The 16,862-nt window shown below is 45.7% G+C and overlaps 1 protein-coding gene across 3 annotated transcripts in view; it reads left to right on the forward strand.

The window, feature by feature from the left end:
* Positions 1–16,862, forward strand: part of LOC147608204 (pre-mRNA-processing protein 40A-like) — a 92,567-nt gene that overhangs the window by 45,533 nt on the left and 30,172 nt on the right. For all 3 annotated transcript variants that reach the window (XR_015264450.1, XR_015264451.1, XM_086789085.1), the window contains exons 22-26: positions 7,472–7,519; positions 7,601–7,693; positions 8,097–8,204; positions 8,289–8,353; positions 8,447–8,549. Coding sequence is in view for 1 of the 3 variants with exons in the window: in XM_086789085.1 (XP_086645211.1) it covers positions 7,472–7,519; positions 7,601–7,693; positions 8,097–8,204; positions 8,289–8,353; positions 8,447–8,549 (417 nt within the window). In the remaining 2 variants the exon portion in view is untranslated. The remainder of the gene's footprint in view (positions 1–7,471; positions 7,520–7,600; positions 7,694–8,096; positions 8,205–8,288; positions 8,354–8,446; positions 8,550–16,862) is intronic.

Below are 16,862 nucleotides of genomic sequence, written 5' to 3' on the forward strand. Positions count from 1 at the left end.
CCCCCTGGGAAACATCAAGCCATAAGACTTGGTGCCTTGCAAGTAACGAAACACACGCTTTACAGCTTGCCAATGAAGCATCCGTGGGCTGTGCATATATCTGCTCACCTGGGATACTGCATACTGAATATCCGGTCTTGTGTTGCACAAGTAAATCAGGCACCCAACAGCCTGACAATAGAGAATAGCATCAAAAGATTCACTGCCATCATGTACTGTAAGTTTCAGCCCTGGTTCCATAGGAGTGGAAATAGGCTTACAATCTTGAAATTTGAATCTTTCCAACAGTCTCTGTACATACTTCGACTGTAACATAAAGATACCCTTCTCACTTTGTATGAACTGTATGCCCAAGTAATAGTGCAACATACCCATATCTGACATCTCAAAAGCAGATTTGAGTTCGGACTTAAAATCTGAAATTTTATCCGCATCAGTACCTGTGAGCAACATATCATCTACATAAAGAATGATTATCAAAATATCCCCCCCATCTTTCTTGATGTAGAGGGTGCTTTCAGTTGGACTGTTGGTGAACCCCTGGCTAGTCAAAAATGCATCAATCTTTGCATACCAGGCACGCGGTGCTTGTTTTAAGCCATACAAAGCTGTCCTCAACTTGCACACCTTGTGCTCTTGACCAGACATAGCAAAACCAAGAGGTTGTATCACATAAACTTCTTCCTCAAGATCACCATTCAAAAAAGCTGTTTTTATATCCAACTGATGTACAAACCAGCCATAATGTGCAGCCATAGCAACAACAACACGGATGGTGGTCATCCGAGAAGTGGGGGCAAAAGTTTCTTCATAATCTATGCCCTTTTTCTGAGCATAGCCCTTAGCAACCAGCCTTGCTTTGTACCTGTCAATGGTACCATCTGGTTTGCGTTTAACCTTATAAACCCACTTTGTACCAATTGCCTTCTTGCCAGGAGGCAAATCCACCAAATCCCATGTATGATTCTTAACAATAGAATCCAATTCAGCTTGCATGGCCTGCATCCAATGCTGATTTTCACTTGCATCTTCAAAACTCTCAGGTTCCTCTTCATCCATAGTAGAACTCACCCAAGCTGACTCTGAAAAATGAGAGCTTTCAGCCTCACGTGTACTCCTACGTGTCCTACCTGGTAATGGAGCAGCAAGTCTACTCTCTTGAAGAGTCTGTATAGCCCAACGAGGAATGGTTCTAGCTTCTTGCAAAGCTGTCCTCTCTTGTACAACAATATCCTCTTCTGCTTGCTGTATGTTAGGCTCAGCCTGGGGCTGATTTAAAGCATCAAACACACGAGGTGGTGGCTGCAAATTCTGAAATTCAGCCGGTATATCAGCTGTGGTTCCTATGCCAATGGGTATCAACCCTTCAAATACATCAAAAGACTCCTGAGGTTGCTGAAATTTAAATTCAGCAATGGGTTGTGCTGAATTCTCTGCAAAAACAACATCTCTGCTCACAAAAATCCTGCGTGTGACAGGATTATAGAGACGGTACCCTTTACTTTGACTGCTGTAGCCAACAAATATGCACTTTATGGCTTTATCATCAAGCTTCCCACGAAGCTCCTGTGGTACATGTGCATAAGCCAAGCAACCAAACACACGAAAATAATCAACACTAGGTTTCCGATCAAACCAAGCTTCATAGGGTGTAACAGATCTGAGTGCCTTTGTAGGGCACCTGTTCAACACATGAGTGGCACACATAAGAGCTTCCACCCAAAACTTATGTGGCAATCCCTTTGCTTTCAGCATACACCTGGCCATCTCCATGAGTGACCTATTCTTTCGTTCGGCCACACCATTCTGCTGAGGTGTATATGGTGTAGTACACTGGTGTACTATGCCCTTCTCTAAACAAAAAGCATCAAATACTTTAGATAAGTATTCCCCCCCTCTGTCAGTTCTGAGAGTCTGCACTTTTTGTCCTGTTGCATTTTCAACCATGTTGACATAATGTCGGAAATGCATAAAGACATCAGATTTGTTCTTCAAAGCATACACCCAGGCATATCTGGAAAAGTCATCAATAAAAGTAACAAAATACCAATGACCTCCCAAGGATTGTGTCCTCATTGGACCACATACATCACTGTGAATGAGCTGCAATTTGCGGACAGCTCTAACAACTCTATCCTTTTTGAAAGCCTGACGATGCATCTTTCCCAAAATACATCCCTCACACACATGTCTGGGAGGAGTCTCTAAATTAGGTAGGGCATCTACCATTTTCAGCTTCTGAAGTGCCATGAGACTGCCATAATTTACATGCCCAAACCTGGCATGCCACAACTCTGCATCCTGCATAGCAGATGTAAAGGTAGAAACAACACATGCACTGTGCCTCTCATAAGGATCAAGACGGTACAAACCGCGACATAAGGTCCCTGTAGCAACCAAAGCAAAGTCACTTTCCCTGTCACGGACCATACATTTAGTATCCTCAAAGGAAACAACCAGCCCTCTCTTTGCAAAAGAAGACACTGAGAGAAGATTCTTCTTTATCCCAGGCACATACAATACATCCTGAAGGAGAAATTCTGAGCCATTAATGGCTGTAAGCATAACATCCCCTGTGCCCTGAACTGGATAAGAAGCATTATTTGCACACGTAACCTTTCTGCCACATGAAGAAGGTACCATCTTGCCAAACAAATCCTTTCTGGACGTGATGTGCCTTGAGGCACCACTGTCAAAGAACCATACATCACCACTTTCACTCACACTGAGTGAATGAACCTCATTTAAGGGATCATAGCTGCAAGTAAAGAAGCACCAATCCTCTTCCACAAGATTGACTGTGGCATCATCTTTCTTGTTATCCACATCTGAAGAGTCTTCAACTGAATTACCAGACTCTTTCTTCTTTTCCTTGGCTATCCTCTTAGGACATTCATGAATATAGTGACCTGTTTTCTTGCAGTAATGGCACTTACCCTTCTTTTTAGGTTTCTGTGCATCATCCTTCTCTTTACTAGATGGCTGTCCTGATTCTGACTTAGGCTTATATGCACCAGATTTTCCTTTGCCCTTGTTCTTGGCAAAGAGTGCTTGCTCACCACTTCTTTGCATGACATTTTTCCGAGTCTGCTCTTCCTGCAGCAAAAGTCCAACCAAATCCTGAAAGGATAGAGGGACTGGATTACCCCTCATGGACAAGTGAAGAGATGTATGAAAACCCAAATAAGAGCTCGGTAAAGAGTTAAGTGCAGTGGTGACCATCTCAGCATCAGAAATGATTTCATCAATATTCAAGAGCTGTTCTCTCAAATCCTGAATCTTCGTAAGATGATCCTGCATAGAATCACCCTCATCCATGCACAAGTGTGATAGTTCCCGCTTCAAAAAGGCAACTCTAGCCTCATTGCGAGCCTGATACATGTGCTCCAAAGTATCCCATGCAGCCTGAGATGTCCTGCATGAACGGATATGCGGAATAATGGACCTCTTAACTGAAAGTGCAATCAAAGAGAGTGCCTGAGCATCCCTGGAATCCCACCTAGTTTGTTCCTGTGTAGGTGCGTGAGGAGCTGGTAGTACAACCTGCTGCCTGCCATGTTGTGGAGGGGTAGCTGGGGCCACATGCACAGGCCTTGCCTCAGCTCCACTTACATAATTCCACAAATTCTTTGCAACTAGCAGATTCCTGAGCATAAAGCTCCACAGGGAATAGTTGGTTCCATCCAACTTATCTTCCTGGGCTAAAAACCCAAACACATCAGCAGTGTTCTGTGCCATGAGAGCAAACTATAACCTGCAAAAGAGACTGACTGCACAAGAGTCCACAAATATTGCTCGAGACTGTCTGTTTCACACAGATAGACAGCACAGCAACAAAAGCCCCAAATTTCTGGTGGCTCAAATTTCTCTGATTCCCACAAAAAACCTGTGGGAGCTGTCACAGATTGTGCAGCAACACAAAAACAGCAAAAGCCCCAAATTTCTGACTTGATTTGCTGACAAAATTCACAGTTAAGCTCCAAAACTCAGCAGGTAGACTCACCCGAGTTGCTGCTGCAGATTGCTGAGGTACGAACTGATGCAGAAGACGGTACAGAAGGCTGTACGGACAGCAAACAGCAACCAGCAAGTGCTGTACAGAACTGTACGGACAGAAAACAGCAGATAGGGCTGTACGACTGCTGTACGACTGCTGTACGACTGCTGTACTATCAGAAAACAGCACCAAAATTGGTCGTACAGACCTGTACGGACAGAAAAACAGCAACCAGCAGATACACGTGCTGCACAGATGCTGTACGGCCTGTAGAAAAACGACCAGCACTGCTTTTTGCACCAGAACAGTGCCCGAGACACACAGAAAGCAGTCGCCCAGGTCTGTAGAAGGAGGGCGACCTGTTTTTCAGCACCAGAAGCAGGCGACCAGCACAATAGACCTGTTTCTTCGCGACGAAAGTGCTTCACCAGCAGTAGGGAAGGCGGGAGCAGGAACAACAACCTGCTCTGATACCAATTGTGAGTGTGAGAGACGGTGTGGAGCACACGAAGAAACAGAACAAAACGTGTGGAGGCAAGGAGCAAAACGATGGAGCTCAAAATAATGAAGATAAGTTTGTTACAAAACTTAGGGCATATAATAACCCTAACTGGTGCCCGTTTCACATAACGGTAAGTTGGGCGCCTTATTGGGCGCGGGGAAAAAACCTCACTTAAAGTGAGTAAAAAGTGCCCGGCCGGTCCTAATACATTGGCCACTGCCCATAATAATGTCAGGACATTATTTCTAACATGACTACCATGAGTATATAACATGCACGTTCCTAAAAGGTGAATTTGGGCATGTTCGTGGATTCATCTAGGTAGATAATTCAGCCGTATTAGTGGACATGCAGATTTCACATTGTCAATTTTTCATTTGAGTTGCGGCTAGTTGATATTGTGCTTATTCTTTTTATCTTTGGCGGTGCATTTGCCCTATCAACTACTTATTTGCTGTACTAATTCTTTCTATTTGCTACTTCCCTTAGTGCTAAGCTTCGTTATGACTGCCTGAGTCTGCCCTGCATCTCCGGAGGTTTGACAGAAACTTAGTACGAAGGCCTTTGTGTGAATATATGCTCTTATGTGTGTGTGTGTGTGTGTGTGTGTGTGTGTGGAGTGGGTGTGTGAGAGCATATCTTGATATAGAGTTCTACACCCACTATTGGGCACTGCTGATGTTAGTGGGGATGTCGTAGTATCTAGTCCATACTATGCTAATGGAGTTGATAGTTATATAGTCTTGTGGGTTGACTACCATGAGTATATAACATGCACGTTCCTAAAAGGTGAATTTGGGCATGTTCTTGGATTCATCTAGGTATATAATTGCTACAACAATGTCCAATGTCAACATGTGACATGCCCATAAATGAGCCTGTAAAAAAAACTGAGAATGACTAAGTACTAAGTAGATACTAGAGTCTAGACTCTAGAAGCCTAGTCATCCTCCTCTGCATCATTCAACTCCATAGCCTCATCCTCATCCTCAACATCGGATGCCTCAGAAGCTGTAACCCAGTCGGACGAGTCATCTGCATCCTCTGCCCCTGCTGGCTCAGCTGCAACACTCGTGCTAGCACCATCTGTGCCCGGTGCAACACTTGTACTAGCACCATGTGTACCACTCGAACTCCGACCATGGCTCGAGAGCGGCTGCTACGGGTTTGCCTGGTTCCTTTCATCGCCTCCTTATATAACATGGACCCCATGAGGAGGGGAACTGCCTTGTTCGTTACAACCTTCTTTCCCTACACTCCACTCCACATGGACCACACTTTTAGAGCTACCCTTGAAGTTGCAGTTCTACTCGGACCTTTTTCTGTGTCACAGAGGATGGCTTCATTCAGAGACGTGGATGCCTGCAAAGACGCATGTCCTATTATGCCATGTGGATTGCGATTGGGCAGATTGGAGTCTTATCGCTTTAGAGCGGAGATAGGGAGTGCAGAGGGCATTGATAGGCACTTTGGAGGTGGAGACGAAGGAGCATTATATATGCAGGTGCCTGGTGTATTACGAGATTTGGGGGAGATTTCACTGCCTCTGCCAGGAGGGTTTATTAGGTCCACTATCCAAGATAATCGACTTTCTGGAGTAGTGCTGTAGGGGGTTCTTCCAAACAGAGCTATGTAGACACATCTCTTTTTCTTAGAGAGGTCAGAGCCAAGACTTAGGATACCTCAGAACATTCCATCGTGAGCTTCTTCCCTGTGGTAAAGGAGGGTAGCATGAAGCAATGGCCTTGCAGTCCATTGGATTTTGAGCCCCCCCCCCCCCCCCCACCCCCACAACCTGCCCCTGCGGGTCTGTTGACTAGGCAGCACATGGAGGCACCACACCCTCTTGGGTCACCTTGGATAGAGCACATCAGATGCAATTCCTATCTCACAGGCTTCAGGCGATCGTCCATACTGTAGCTCCAGATTCGTGAGATCATTTGGAGACATAGGAGGCCCTCCCAAAGGAGGTGGACATAGAGAGCCTATATGAGGTCATAGATGTTACTTGTGCATATTGATCGTACTATAGGTGGTACCTTATATCCATGATGTGAACCAGGTGGCTATTTTTGTACTTTTGTACTAAGATGATTATTTTGTCTCTGCACATGATCACTATTGCATATGTAGCTAGTTGTTTCATTTTCTTTTTTCCATGATCTTGTTACCTCATGGAATTATTGTAGCACACTTTTGGTTTCATAGACCCTTTGGTTTTTATGTAGGCGTATATTCTTTCTCTCTTTCTCTCTTTCTTTCTCTTTCTCTACATTCGAATGGCTGAATGTCCCCCCCCTTCACCCTAATTTCCCTAATCCTCAATATAAATTTTCCTGAATCCTCCAATTTTTCTCAATCCCCAACTTACTTCAATTCCTAAAATTTTAAAATTTCTTGCAATTCCCTTAATTCCTGTCGTCAATTCCCAAACTTCCCCAATTCCGAAATTTCCCCAATTTTAACAATTTCTCCTCATTCCAGCAATTCACTGAGTGTCCAATTTTGTCCAAATCCCATTTTTTTAATTCTTTAGTTTTATGACAATTTCTCCGGTCTGCATTCTTTTTCCCCAAGTTTCTGAACTTCACCCGTTTTTCCACAATTTCATGATAATTGTGGGTCGTGAATGATAAATTGTTCAATGTTTTATATTTATATATTTTAAAACATGAATGTACCCAATATACTCGGTGTGTACTTTCTGTTTTTGTATAGAACAGGTTTGAAACATACCATACCTAATGTTTCTAGCGACCTTGATTTGCTGACCTTACTGACCTTAATTTTTAGTTGATAACTATGCTATTTGACAACTTCACACCTTTCTACGCTATTGCCTTTTTTGCCAAGGTGTTTGATGTCTCAGGATATATGCTTTCTTAAAGGAAGGAGGGGCAAATTTGCATCCTTAGGCAGGAGGATTGCTATCATTTGTTAGAGTGTTTTAACAGTTTTGCTTTCTAATGCAGTATCAAGAGGATAAGGCCAAGGCAAAGGAGGCAGTCAAGGCTGGAAAGGTGTCTGCTGAATAATTTTTGTATTCTTGCTTTGATTTATGTAGGCTTTAATAAGTGTCTTACCAATGATTGTTTGACCAGATCAATGTGACATCAACATGGGCATTCGACAAGTTCAAAGATGCCATTGCTGAAGCAGGTGACTTGGCGACGATTGATGAATCAAACCTTAAGGTTAGTTTTAGTTTCTTGTGTAGTCATGTTCTCGTCTGAAGGGGATATGCTTCTATGCGCAAAATTGTCAAGTCATCGAGACAAGGCCAATGGTGCCTTGGAGTAAAAATGGTTGCAGCTCTTTCTGGTGAATAGCCTGTTGAATAAGGTATACTTGGTAGAATACCATGTGAAATGTTGTGTGCTCCTAGCCTTCTTGATCAAGTTAAAAATACTGGATTGAAAGAGTAGGAACATGTTTTACAATGCTCAATGTTCTTTTGGTGCTGTTTCATATGCTTTCTGTGATTCCAGGTGGTTATATGTTTAATGATGTTTTGGCTTTCAATCTGTCTACTTGTAATGAGTTTTAGAAAGCAAAATGACCAATTTGTGTTTTGGTGTAATAATGTCTGCCGTCCAGATTGTATTTGAAGATTTACTAGATAGAGCTAAAGAAAAGGAGGAGAAGGAAGTTAAAAAGAGGAAAAGACTTGTGGATGAGTTTAATGAGCTTCTTCATGCCGAGAAGGTGAGTAGCTTACTCATGTGAAATGATACAAATGCATGATTTTTGAGGCCTAAAGAGCTTGATTATGATGCCGTAACCTTGCAGTCAATAACAGCAGCCTCCAAATGGGAGGACTGCAAGGTGCTGCTGGAAAATGCTCCCGAGTTTCGGTAAGTCTTGTGTTCCACCTCAATGGCATAGTGTGAAAAGCTTCTCAGAGACTTCTAATGTCTTCAGAGATCAATTGTTATGCATGAATGCAGAGCTTTAAGTGATGATATAGCTCGTCAGGACCTCTTTGAAGAGTATGTGACACTATTGCAGCAGAAGGCCAAGGAGAAGGAGAAGAAACGCGAAGAGGAGAAGGTATTGTGCTGTTAACAAGTTTTCTTGATGACGTCTTGCACGATTGGTTTGTGAATCAAAACAGTCTTGGAGCTGCGAATGTCTTTTTGTTAACCAAAGCAGTCATAGCTTCACATCAGCTTCTATTGCTGATATTATTTTCTTATTATTAGCAAAGCATTTATCACCTTCACATACACATTCTTTCAAATTACTAACGGGAAATACGGGTTGAATATTGATTCCAAGAGGTAGTGCTAACCAACAAGCCACATTACTTATCTTCTTTGTAATTTGGTAAGGACCACAACATCGTGAAGAAAATTTATAATGCTTGCCGGTCCTCATCGTCTTAGTCCGTTGGGACTTTAAATCAACATGCCCTTTTGTAAGACCCTCGGAGCCCTCCTTTGGTTAGTGCAATATTGAGGATGACTTTGGACATTCCCTTGCAACTTTCAGCATATCTTGCATATCCAGGATGTCCAGAACTGATTGCATCTTGACCTCTCTTCTGCCTATGACTATGGGTGACTTGGGTTGATATCCATGCATTAGCATGAACGGGCTATCTCCAGTAGCAGTAGCCACATGCCCTCCTTTGGTTAGCACAATATTGTGTATGATTTTGGACATTCCCTTGCAACTTTCAGCATAACTTGCATATCCAGGATGTCCACAACTGATTGCATCTTGACCTCTCTTCTGCCTACTTCTATGGGTGAGTTGAGTTGATATCGAAGCATAAGCATGAACGGGCTATCTCCAGTAGCAGTAACCGCATGCTTATAGCTACTATAAGTGAACCCTATTTGTGGGAGATATCTTTCCCACTCAAATTGTTTCTTGGAGACATATGCCCTTAGCATATCTGCCATAGCGTGGTTAATCCGCTTCATCTGACCATCCGACTTGGTTGATCCGAAGACGAAATACTCACGTGTCTCCAATTCAGAGAACTTTGATCGCCAAAATTCGGCATTGAGTTTGAGATTTGGATCACTTACAATATCCTTTGGCAATCCATAGTGTTTCTAGCTTTTCTCATCAAAAAGCATAGCCAATTCATGGCTCTACACATTAGACCTAGTAGGTATAAACTTAGTAGTCATCTTAGGTAATCTATCTACAATGACCCCAATTGAATCATGGCTCATACCAGTCTGTATCATATTTCCCATTTGTTCTTTGGAATTTGCGATGGATGTAGCATACCCCCAGCTCTAAAGTCTCTTTGCTTCGTTGAGTTGGCATTGGATACACCTCCATACATGATCCTCCACGCATGATTTCCAATGCGGTCAATAAAACAGTTGGTCAACCAAGACTAGGGGCCTTTGGCCTTTGTATGCCGGGATAGCCCGCACTAGATATGTCATGACACTCCTACAAAATTCTGGTTTGGATGTCCATGTTGTTTGGAACACAAGCGTTGTCATTTTTAAACAATAGTCTATCTTGAGTGGAATAAGAAGCTAATATCTTTCTGTGTGTATCACTCATGTGAGCATCTGGAACACTCAGATCTTGCGGGTTGCTAACCGGCTTGGACCAATTTCGAAATTCTACTAAAGTACAAATCATCTTTGCAAATCCTCTTGAGAGAGAAATATAAATCAGTTGATATCTCCGTGAAAGAGATAGTGTTAACCTCGAGTATCCTACTAAGGACATCGGCAACCAGATTGGTTTTTCCCTCTCTGTAACCCCATATCTATAAGGATCTCAAAGTTGAACTCATGTATGAGTTTTACCTATTTGGCCTTCCAACCTTCGAAAATGGGCTGATCACAAACATATTTAGTGAATGGTGATCCCTTCATACTACAAATTTAGCACCATGTAAAAGTTGGAAGTGTGGCCATGTCTAGGAGAGAATGAGTTAGAGTGGAAGGAGAGGTGGAGAGATCAAGCCATGGTGTGTGGAAGCATAGACATGGATATGGAAGAGAGAGAGAGAGAGAGAGAGAGAGAGAGAGAGAGAGAGAGAGAGAGACTGAGCACTCAGGATGGTTATGCATGTTTGGTACTGCAGGTACACCCTTTCTTGTTTGGAGCTCTCATTGTTATTGGCCTATGGTTTTTATCCCTATGGGCATGCCAGATGCTTTTGGCCATGTCAGATTACAGTTTCATGGTTTGGGTTGCCTAGAGGAGCTGCGTCAGGCTGACTGGACTCCCATCCGTGTTGTTGGCTCTTTCAGGAAAAGACGGGAGGTGGACCCGTCTTTTCACATTGGTATGGCTGCCCGTTGGCGATTATGGATCTGGGAGGGACGGCCTCTTTCGCAGCTGACTTGGGACCCCGGGGAATGGGAGTGGCTTGCTGTGGAGACCGGCGCTAGGCATACTTCCTTTTTCGGGTATACTGTTCGGATTGGGAGGCACTGCTTGCTTCGACGACAGTTACATAGACCTACGCGTTCGGGCACTTGGCTACATGCAGGTCTCTCTCATGCCTTCCTGGCACAGTAGTGGGTATCTATTTGGAGGCTGAGGATTGCTCGGCGGATCACTCTCTTTTTTTGGTTGACTGCTCATGCTGGTCTTGCTGTCGGCACTTGGGGTGCCTTGATGGGCCATGATCCCATTTGTATATGCTGTGATCATCAGGTTCAGGAGTCTCAGGCCCACTGCCTCTGGTCGTGTCCTATGGCTTCCTCTGTTTGGCGAGCAGTGGCTCTTCTCCTCAGCAGAGCTGGTCAGCATGCAGGTTTCCTCAGTTGGGGGTCTGTGTTATGGCTCCTTCCTTGGCCGGGACCTCATGTGTTCTTTGAGGGTGAGGGCACTGATGCTGTGCTTATGCTTACGGCGACGGGGTATCGGAGGGGGTACCTCAGTATGGTTCCTCCTGACGCCTTGCACATGGAGCATTGGCATAGGGATGATGTTTTTATGGTGATTGCTGCGATTGCGATGTGGAACATTTGGAGAGCTCGTTGTCCCATGTCCTTAGTCACACGCGGCAATCGACACGTGATACTCTAGTCCTGATTTGGCTCGATCTTATCCGTGCACTGCGTTCCACGTATGATGATTCCTGTCGGCCTTCACAGACAGCTCAGGACAGACTCCAGGCATTCATTCGTCGTTGGGGGCGCACGGGTCTCTTCTTCAGGATTGTTGGAGGACATGCTAGATGGGAGTACACTCCCCCACAGTGGTTCATATTGCACACATCACATCATCCACCGTGATGTAGCACCGACTGCTCACAGGCTTCACGCCTCTCACTGCACAGTTTGTATGCCCCCTCAGTAGGCCACCTCTGGCACTTTGGGGTCTTTTCATACTCAGTATTATAGCTCAAAAAAAGAGAGAGAGAGAGAGAGAGAGAGAGAGAGAGAGAGAGAGAGAGATGCAATAGAACTCAAGTGAGAGAGATTGCACATGAACACAATGATTGTATTATGAATGATAATACTCACACCTTGTACAAGGCACTAAGGCCTTATCTAACCCTTAATAAGGGGCATTTACACCTAAGAGGGTGTTCACACCAAAACAACCTAGACGCAACCCACACCATTGAGGCTTTGATAGATCCAACACCCCCCCAACTTCCCTTCCCCCCCCTCCAGAGCGAAGGCGGTGAGATCCGAACGCGAAAGAAGCAACCAACCTCCAACTTCATCACATCATTGCAAAGAGCTGACCTAGCAATGTGCACCTCGTGTGCCATAACTATTTCCTCAATCAGCTTATCACCTCTCCCGACTCCATTATTTGGAACACTCAGATCTCACGGGTTGCTACCGTCTTGGACCAATTGCCAAATTCTACTTAAGTACAAATCATCTTTGCAACTCCTCTTGAGAGAGAAATATAAGTTAGTTGATATCTCCGTGAAAGAGATAGTGTTGACCTTGAGTATCCTACTAAGGGCATCGGCAACCCGATTGGTTTTTTCCTCTGTGTAACCCCATATTTGTAAGGATCTCAAAGTTGAACTCATGTATGAGTTTTACCTATCTGGCCTTCCAACCTTCGAAAATGGGCTGATCACAAACATATTTAGTGAATGGTGATTCTTTCATACTACAAATTTAGCACCATGTAAAAGTTGGAAGCATGGCCAGGTCTAGGAGAGAGTGGGTTAGAGTGGAAGGAGAGGTGGAGAGATCAAGCCATGGTGTGTGGAAGCATAGACATGGATATGGAAGAGAGAGAGAGAAAGAAAGAAAGATGAGAGAGAGAGAGAGAGAGAGAGAGAGAGAGAGAGAGAGAGAGAGAGAGAGAGAGAAGAAAGAAAGAAAGATTTTATTAACGTCTTCCAAAAGACCGAACTCGGCCTATGAGACAAATCGGAGTACATGTATGGGGTATCCTCTGTCATCCCAACAAAATGAAAAAGTACTGAATAAAAAAGCTGAATCTGGGTGTGTAGGGGATGGAGCTCTATTACTAGGAGAATGCAAAGCTATATGCATGGAGTATACAATCATGATATGCAACCTAGCTAGCTCCATCCTGTACCATACTGGGGGTATAAAATGGTATACATCAGTGAAGGGGGTGTCCACAGCTCTCTGAAGAACATGCCTGGGTGTGCTCTGAAGCGAGCCAGTCGCTCCTCACCCTCTCTATGAAACTGAGCTCTGATCTCTGTCATCTCTCTCTGGTATAGGCGTGGTGTCCGAAAGCCAGGTGTCCTCTGTCTCCTGCGGGCTCTAAGTGTCTCTGCTCTCTGGAGAGTAATTCCCTGCCGTGTAGGGGCTGGGAGGGGTATGGATCTCTGAAAAAATGTAGTAATCTGTGTCTGTCGCCCCCCCTCTCGGGCTGTCTGAGCCTGTAATAATGTCTCTCTGTGGCGCTGTATGTCTAGAATGTATCTCCCCAGTATGCGCTGGTCTGCTGCCTCAAAGATCTGGCGTAGGGAATGTGGCTCTCTGAATAAAATGGGATATCTCTCTCTGATGGCTGTATATGCTCTGCATCTGCATATATAATGCTCCTCACTCTCCACCTCCTCTCTGCACAATCTGCATACCCTCTCCTCTCGGGGGATCCGTGCTGCTCTGCCAGTCTCAATCTCCAATCGGTGTGATGAAACTCTGAGCTGACCAATAGCCACTCGGGAGCCGTGTGGTAAAAAGCCCTCCATGTATCTAGGCCTCTCTATAAATCCATCATCAGTGATACTCATGAAGTGATCTCTGTAGTATAGCATCTTCGGTGGAAGAGGCTGTGTAGGCGATATCCATGTCTCTCGTGTATAGAGCTGCCATAGATCCTGTCTCAATACTCTGTTCCTCTCACTATGAGAGAGACGGATATGTGGTGCATCCCTGTCATACTGGAATGGTGGTAGATGATCCATGTCTAGGCCATGCTGTGAGAACCAATGTGTGACCTGTGCATACCATGATCCTCTGTCTCCTGCCTCAGCCAACTGTCTAGATGCCTCAAAAGCTCTGTATGATAATCTGTCCTGTGGCATCTCTCTAAATCTGTCTAGCAGGCATATAGTCTGAAATATGGCCTCTACCATCATAGGAGGCGCAGCAAACTCTGCTCGGATAATGTCATGAGGTACTGACGGTTTGCTGCGTATCATGCGTGCCATCATGAGGGCCTGTGGTCTCTCTATCTGTGTCCACCAATGTGTAGCAAGGCCTGGCGCCCATACTGCTGCTCCATACATCAATGCCGGTGTGACTAATGTGTCAAATAGCCACCCCTTCGTCCGGGGCTCCTGAAAATGCGCCTGGTGGCACTGTCTCTCTAGCATAGCCAATGCTGCATATCCCCGTGTCAATCTAGCTCTGGCTGCTGAACCCATGGTAAAGCGTGTGGCTGCTGCAGAGAAGGTAACCCCTAGGTACACGTATGATGTCACCACCTCCACCTGGCATCCTGCGAGAGTGAATGTCAGCTGACTCCTGCCCTGTCTCGATGTATGAAAGACCATAACCTTGGTTTTCCCAAGGTTCACAGTAAGACCCCTCTGTGTGCAGAAATCATGGAGTGCATGTAGATGCTGCTGTAGACCACCGGGGGACTCAGACACTAATACAATATCATCAGCATAGAGCATAATATGTACTGAGGTACCTGCTAAATCAACTCCATCTCCGCCTCCCCGTGTAATGAAGTCAGCCACCTCATCAATGTATAACCCAAATAGCGTGGGGGAAAGTGGGCATCCTTGCTTCACACCAATGGTGCTAGCAATAGTCTCGGACATACCTCCTGGACATCTGACTCGCCCAAAAACCTGCTCATATAATGCATAGATGCCCCATGTCATATCTGCTGGTATGCCAAGAGACTGCAGGCGCTGAAAGAGCCTCTCTCGTGGTACTGTGTCAAATGCCTTGCGGAAATCCACAAAGCAGCAATAGAGCTTTCTCTTCCTCACTCTGGCCTGATCAATCATACATCTCAAAGTGAATACATGGTCAGTGGTAGAGAAGGCTCTCCTGAAGCCTGCCTGCCCTGATGAGCGTAAACCTGCTCGCTCAGCATATAAGCTAAGCTCCTGCTCCAGCACTGCGCCATAGAGTTTGGCCAGCACATGGCCAACCATAACCGTCCTGTAGTTGCTCGGATCGAGCATATCCCCTGTTTTGTGAATCGGCACGATGGTGTGCATCGTCCACTCCGCAGGCAAACCCTCTGCTAGTGCCCTGTTAAACAGGTGTGCAAGAAAAGGAGCTAAAGAATCTACTGCATATATGAGATGCTCACCCTGCAGGCCCATATGGTCGGCAGCCCGTCCATGCTGTAGGCGGCGGATAGCTTCTTGTACCATCGAGTGGGTAAAGAAGCTAGCTGTGGTAGGTCGAGGCTCCTGTGGCTGAGGTATAGGTGGCTGCTGTGGGGCATGGTATAGACCCTCTGCATATGTGTGCCATGTCTGTGGGTCTGCAATAGGTGTCGGGGTCCGGGGCTCTCTGAAGTGCCGCCATGAGACAGGGCTATCTCTACTCATGAAGAAATGAAAGATCTCTAGCTCCTGTATCTCTGCGAAGGCCCGCCTTTTGCGGCGAGTAAGTCTCCTCATCTCTCTCCTCGACTCCTGCTCTGTGATGGCTCCCAAGGCTCTCTGTATGCGGAGTCGTGAGTATAGGGCTCTGCACTCGTCATCATACCATCTGTTCTGGGGCATAGTCCCAGGTCTCGCAGGCTCTCCTGAGTGTACACGATGTGGGAAGCTCTGTAATGCAGCCGTGTGTAGGAGTGATGCGAGCTGGGCTGTAATGGTATCCATAGATGCCAGGGGATCCATGAGTAGGAGCCCATCCTCTACTCTGCCAGTGTATATGTCTGCCATGTCATGTGTGAAGTAGATGGTAGTGTGTGGCGTCGGTATGTGGGGGGCTGGTGATACTGGTGATCCGGCTAGTGAAAATGCCAAGTATGTATGATCTGCCCCAATAGGACGAGGTGGAATGGAGAATGAGGTGACAAGCTGTGATGCCTCCAAAGACCCCATAATGTAGTCTACCACCGTGCCTCCGGTCCGTGTATGACCCCCATGTGGGAAGCATGTCAGCCCTCCTGATCCCGGCCACTGTAGCATCCCGTTATAAATAACGAGACGATGCCTGGCTCCCAACTCTAGTAAGTGGTCCCCATAATGTCCTCTGTCTGGTCCAGTGTCCTCTGATGCCCGACTAGCCCCTATCTCCTCTGGATCCACAGGGTGGAGGATCTCCATGTCATCATAGTCATACACCTCACACTGTCTGCTCTGTGTGTGGGCATTGAAGTCGCCCGTAAGAAATACTTCCCCTAGTGTAGAATAATGCATAATCTCCTCTGACAGACAAGTGTATGGCGAGGCTCCTATCTCCTCCTCCTGTGGCATGTCCTCTGTAATGACATAGGATGATCCTAATGGAGAAAAGTAACATAGAGCTATGTATATAACCCTGTCCTGTGAGAGCTGTAAGCTGATCCACATGTATCTGGCCTCTGGATCCTGTGCTACCACTCTCAGTCTCCCCTGTAGCTCTCGTCTGAATAGGACTGCTACTCCCCCCGACCCTCTCGAGGTACCCTGGCGTGTGGTCCTCCTGTATGCTGACTCCCACTGGAATCCCTCTACTCGAGGTAGCCCTCTCTCTAGGCTCTGATGTGTCTCTGTCAGAAGTATGATGTCTCTCCCCACCATAACATGCTCCAGTCGTCCAGGCTGCACCCATAGTGAACCATTACAGTTCCATACTGCTATGTGTATCTCTGTCAGTGGCCTGGTCTGTGTCCCATAGGCCCCAAACCGCTAATCCATGGGCCGGCCATCAATGATGACCCGACCATCTCGATAGAAGGCCTTCTTGCCTTCTCTCCTCGCGTGTAAGACTCGTGGCATGCAAGTTCTCCTATGCT

The sequence above is a fragment of the Cibotium barometz genome, chromosome 53 (genome assembly GCF_041138505.1).
Source record: "Cibotium barometz isolate CiBa-2024 chromosome 53, ASM4113850v1, whole genome shotgun sequence".
NCBI lineage: Eukaryota > Viridiplantae > Streptophyta > Polypodiopsida > Cyatheales > Cibotiaceae > Cibotium > Cibotium barometz.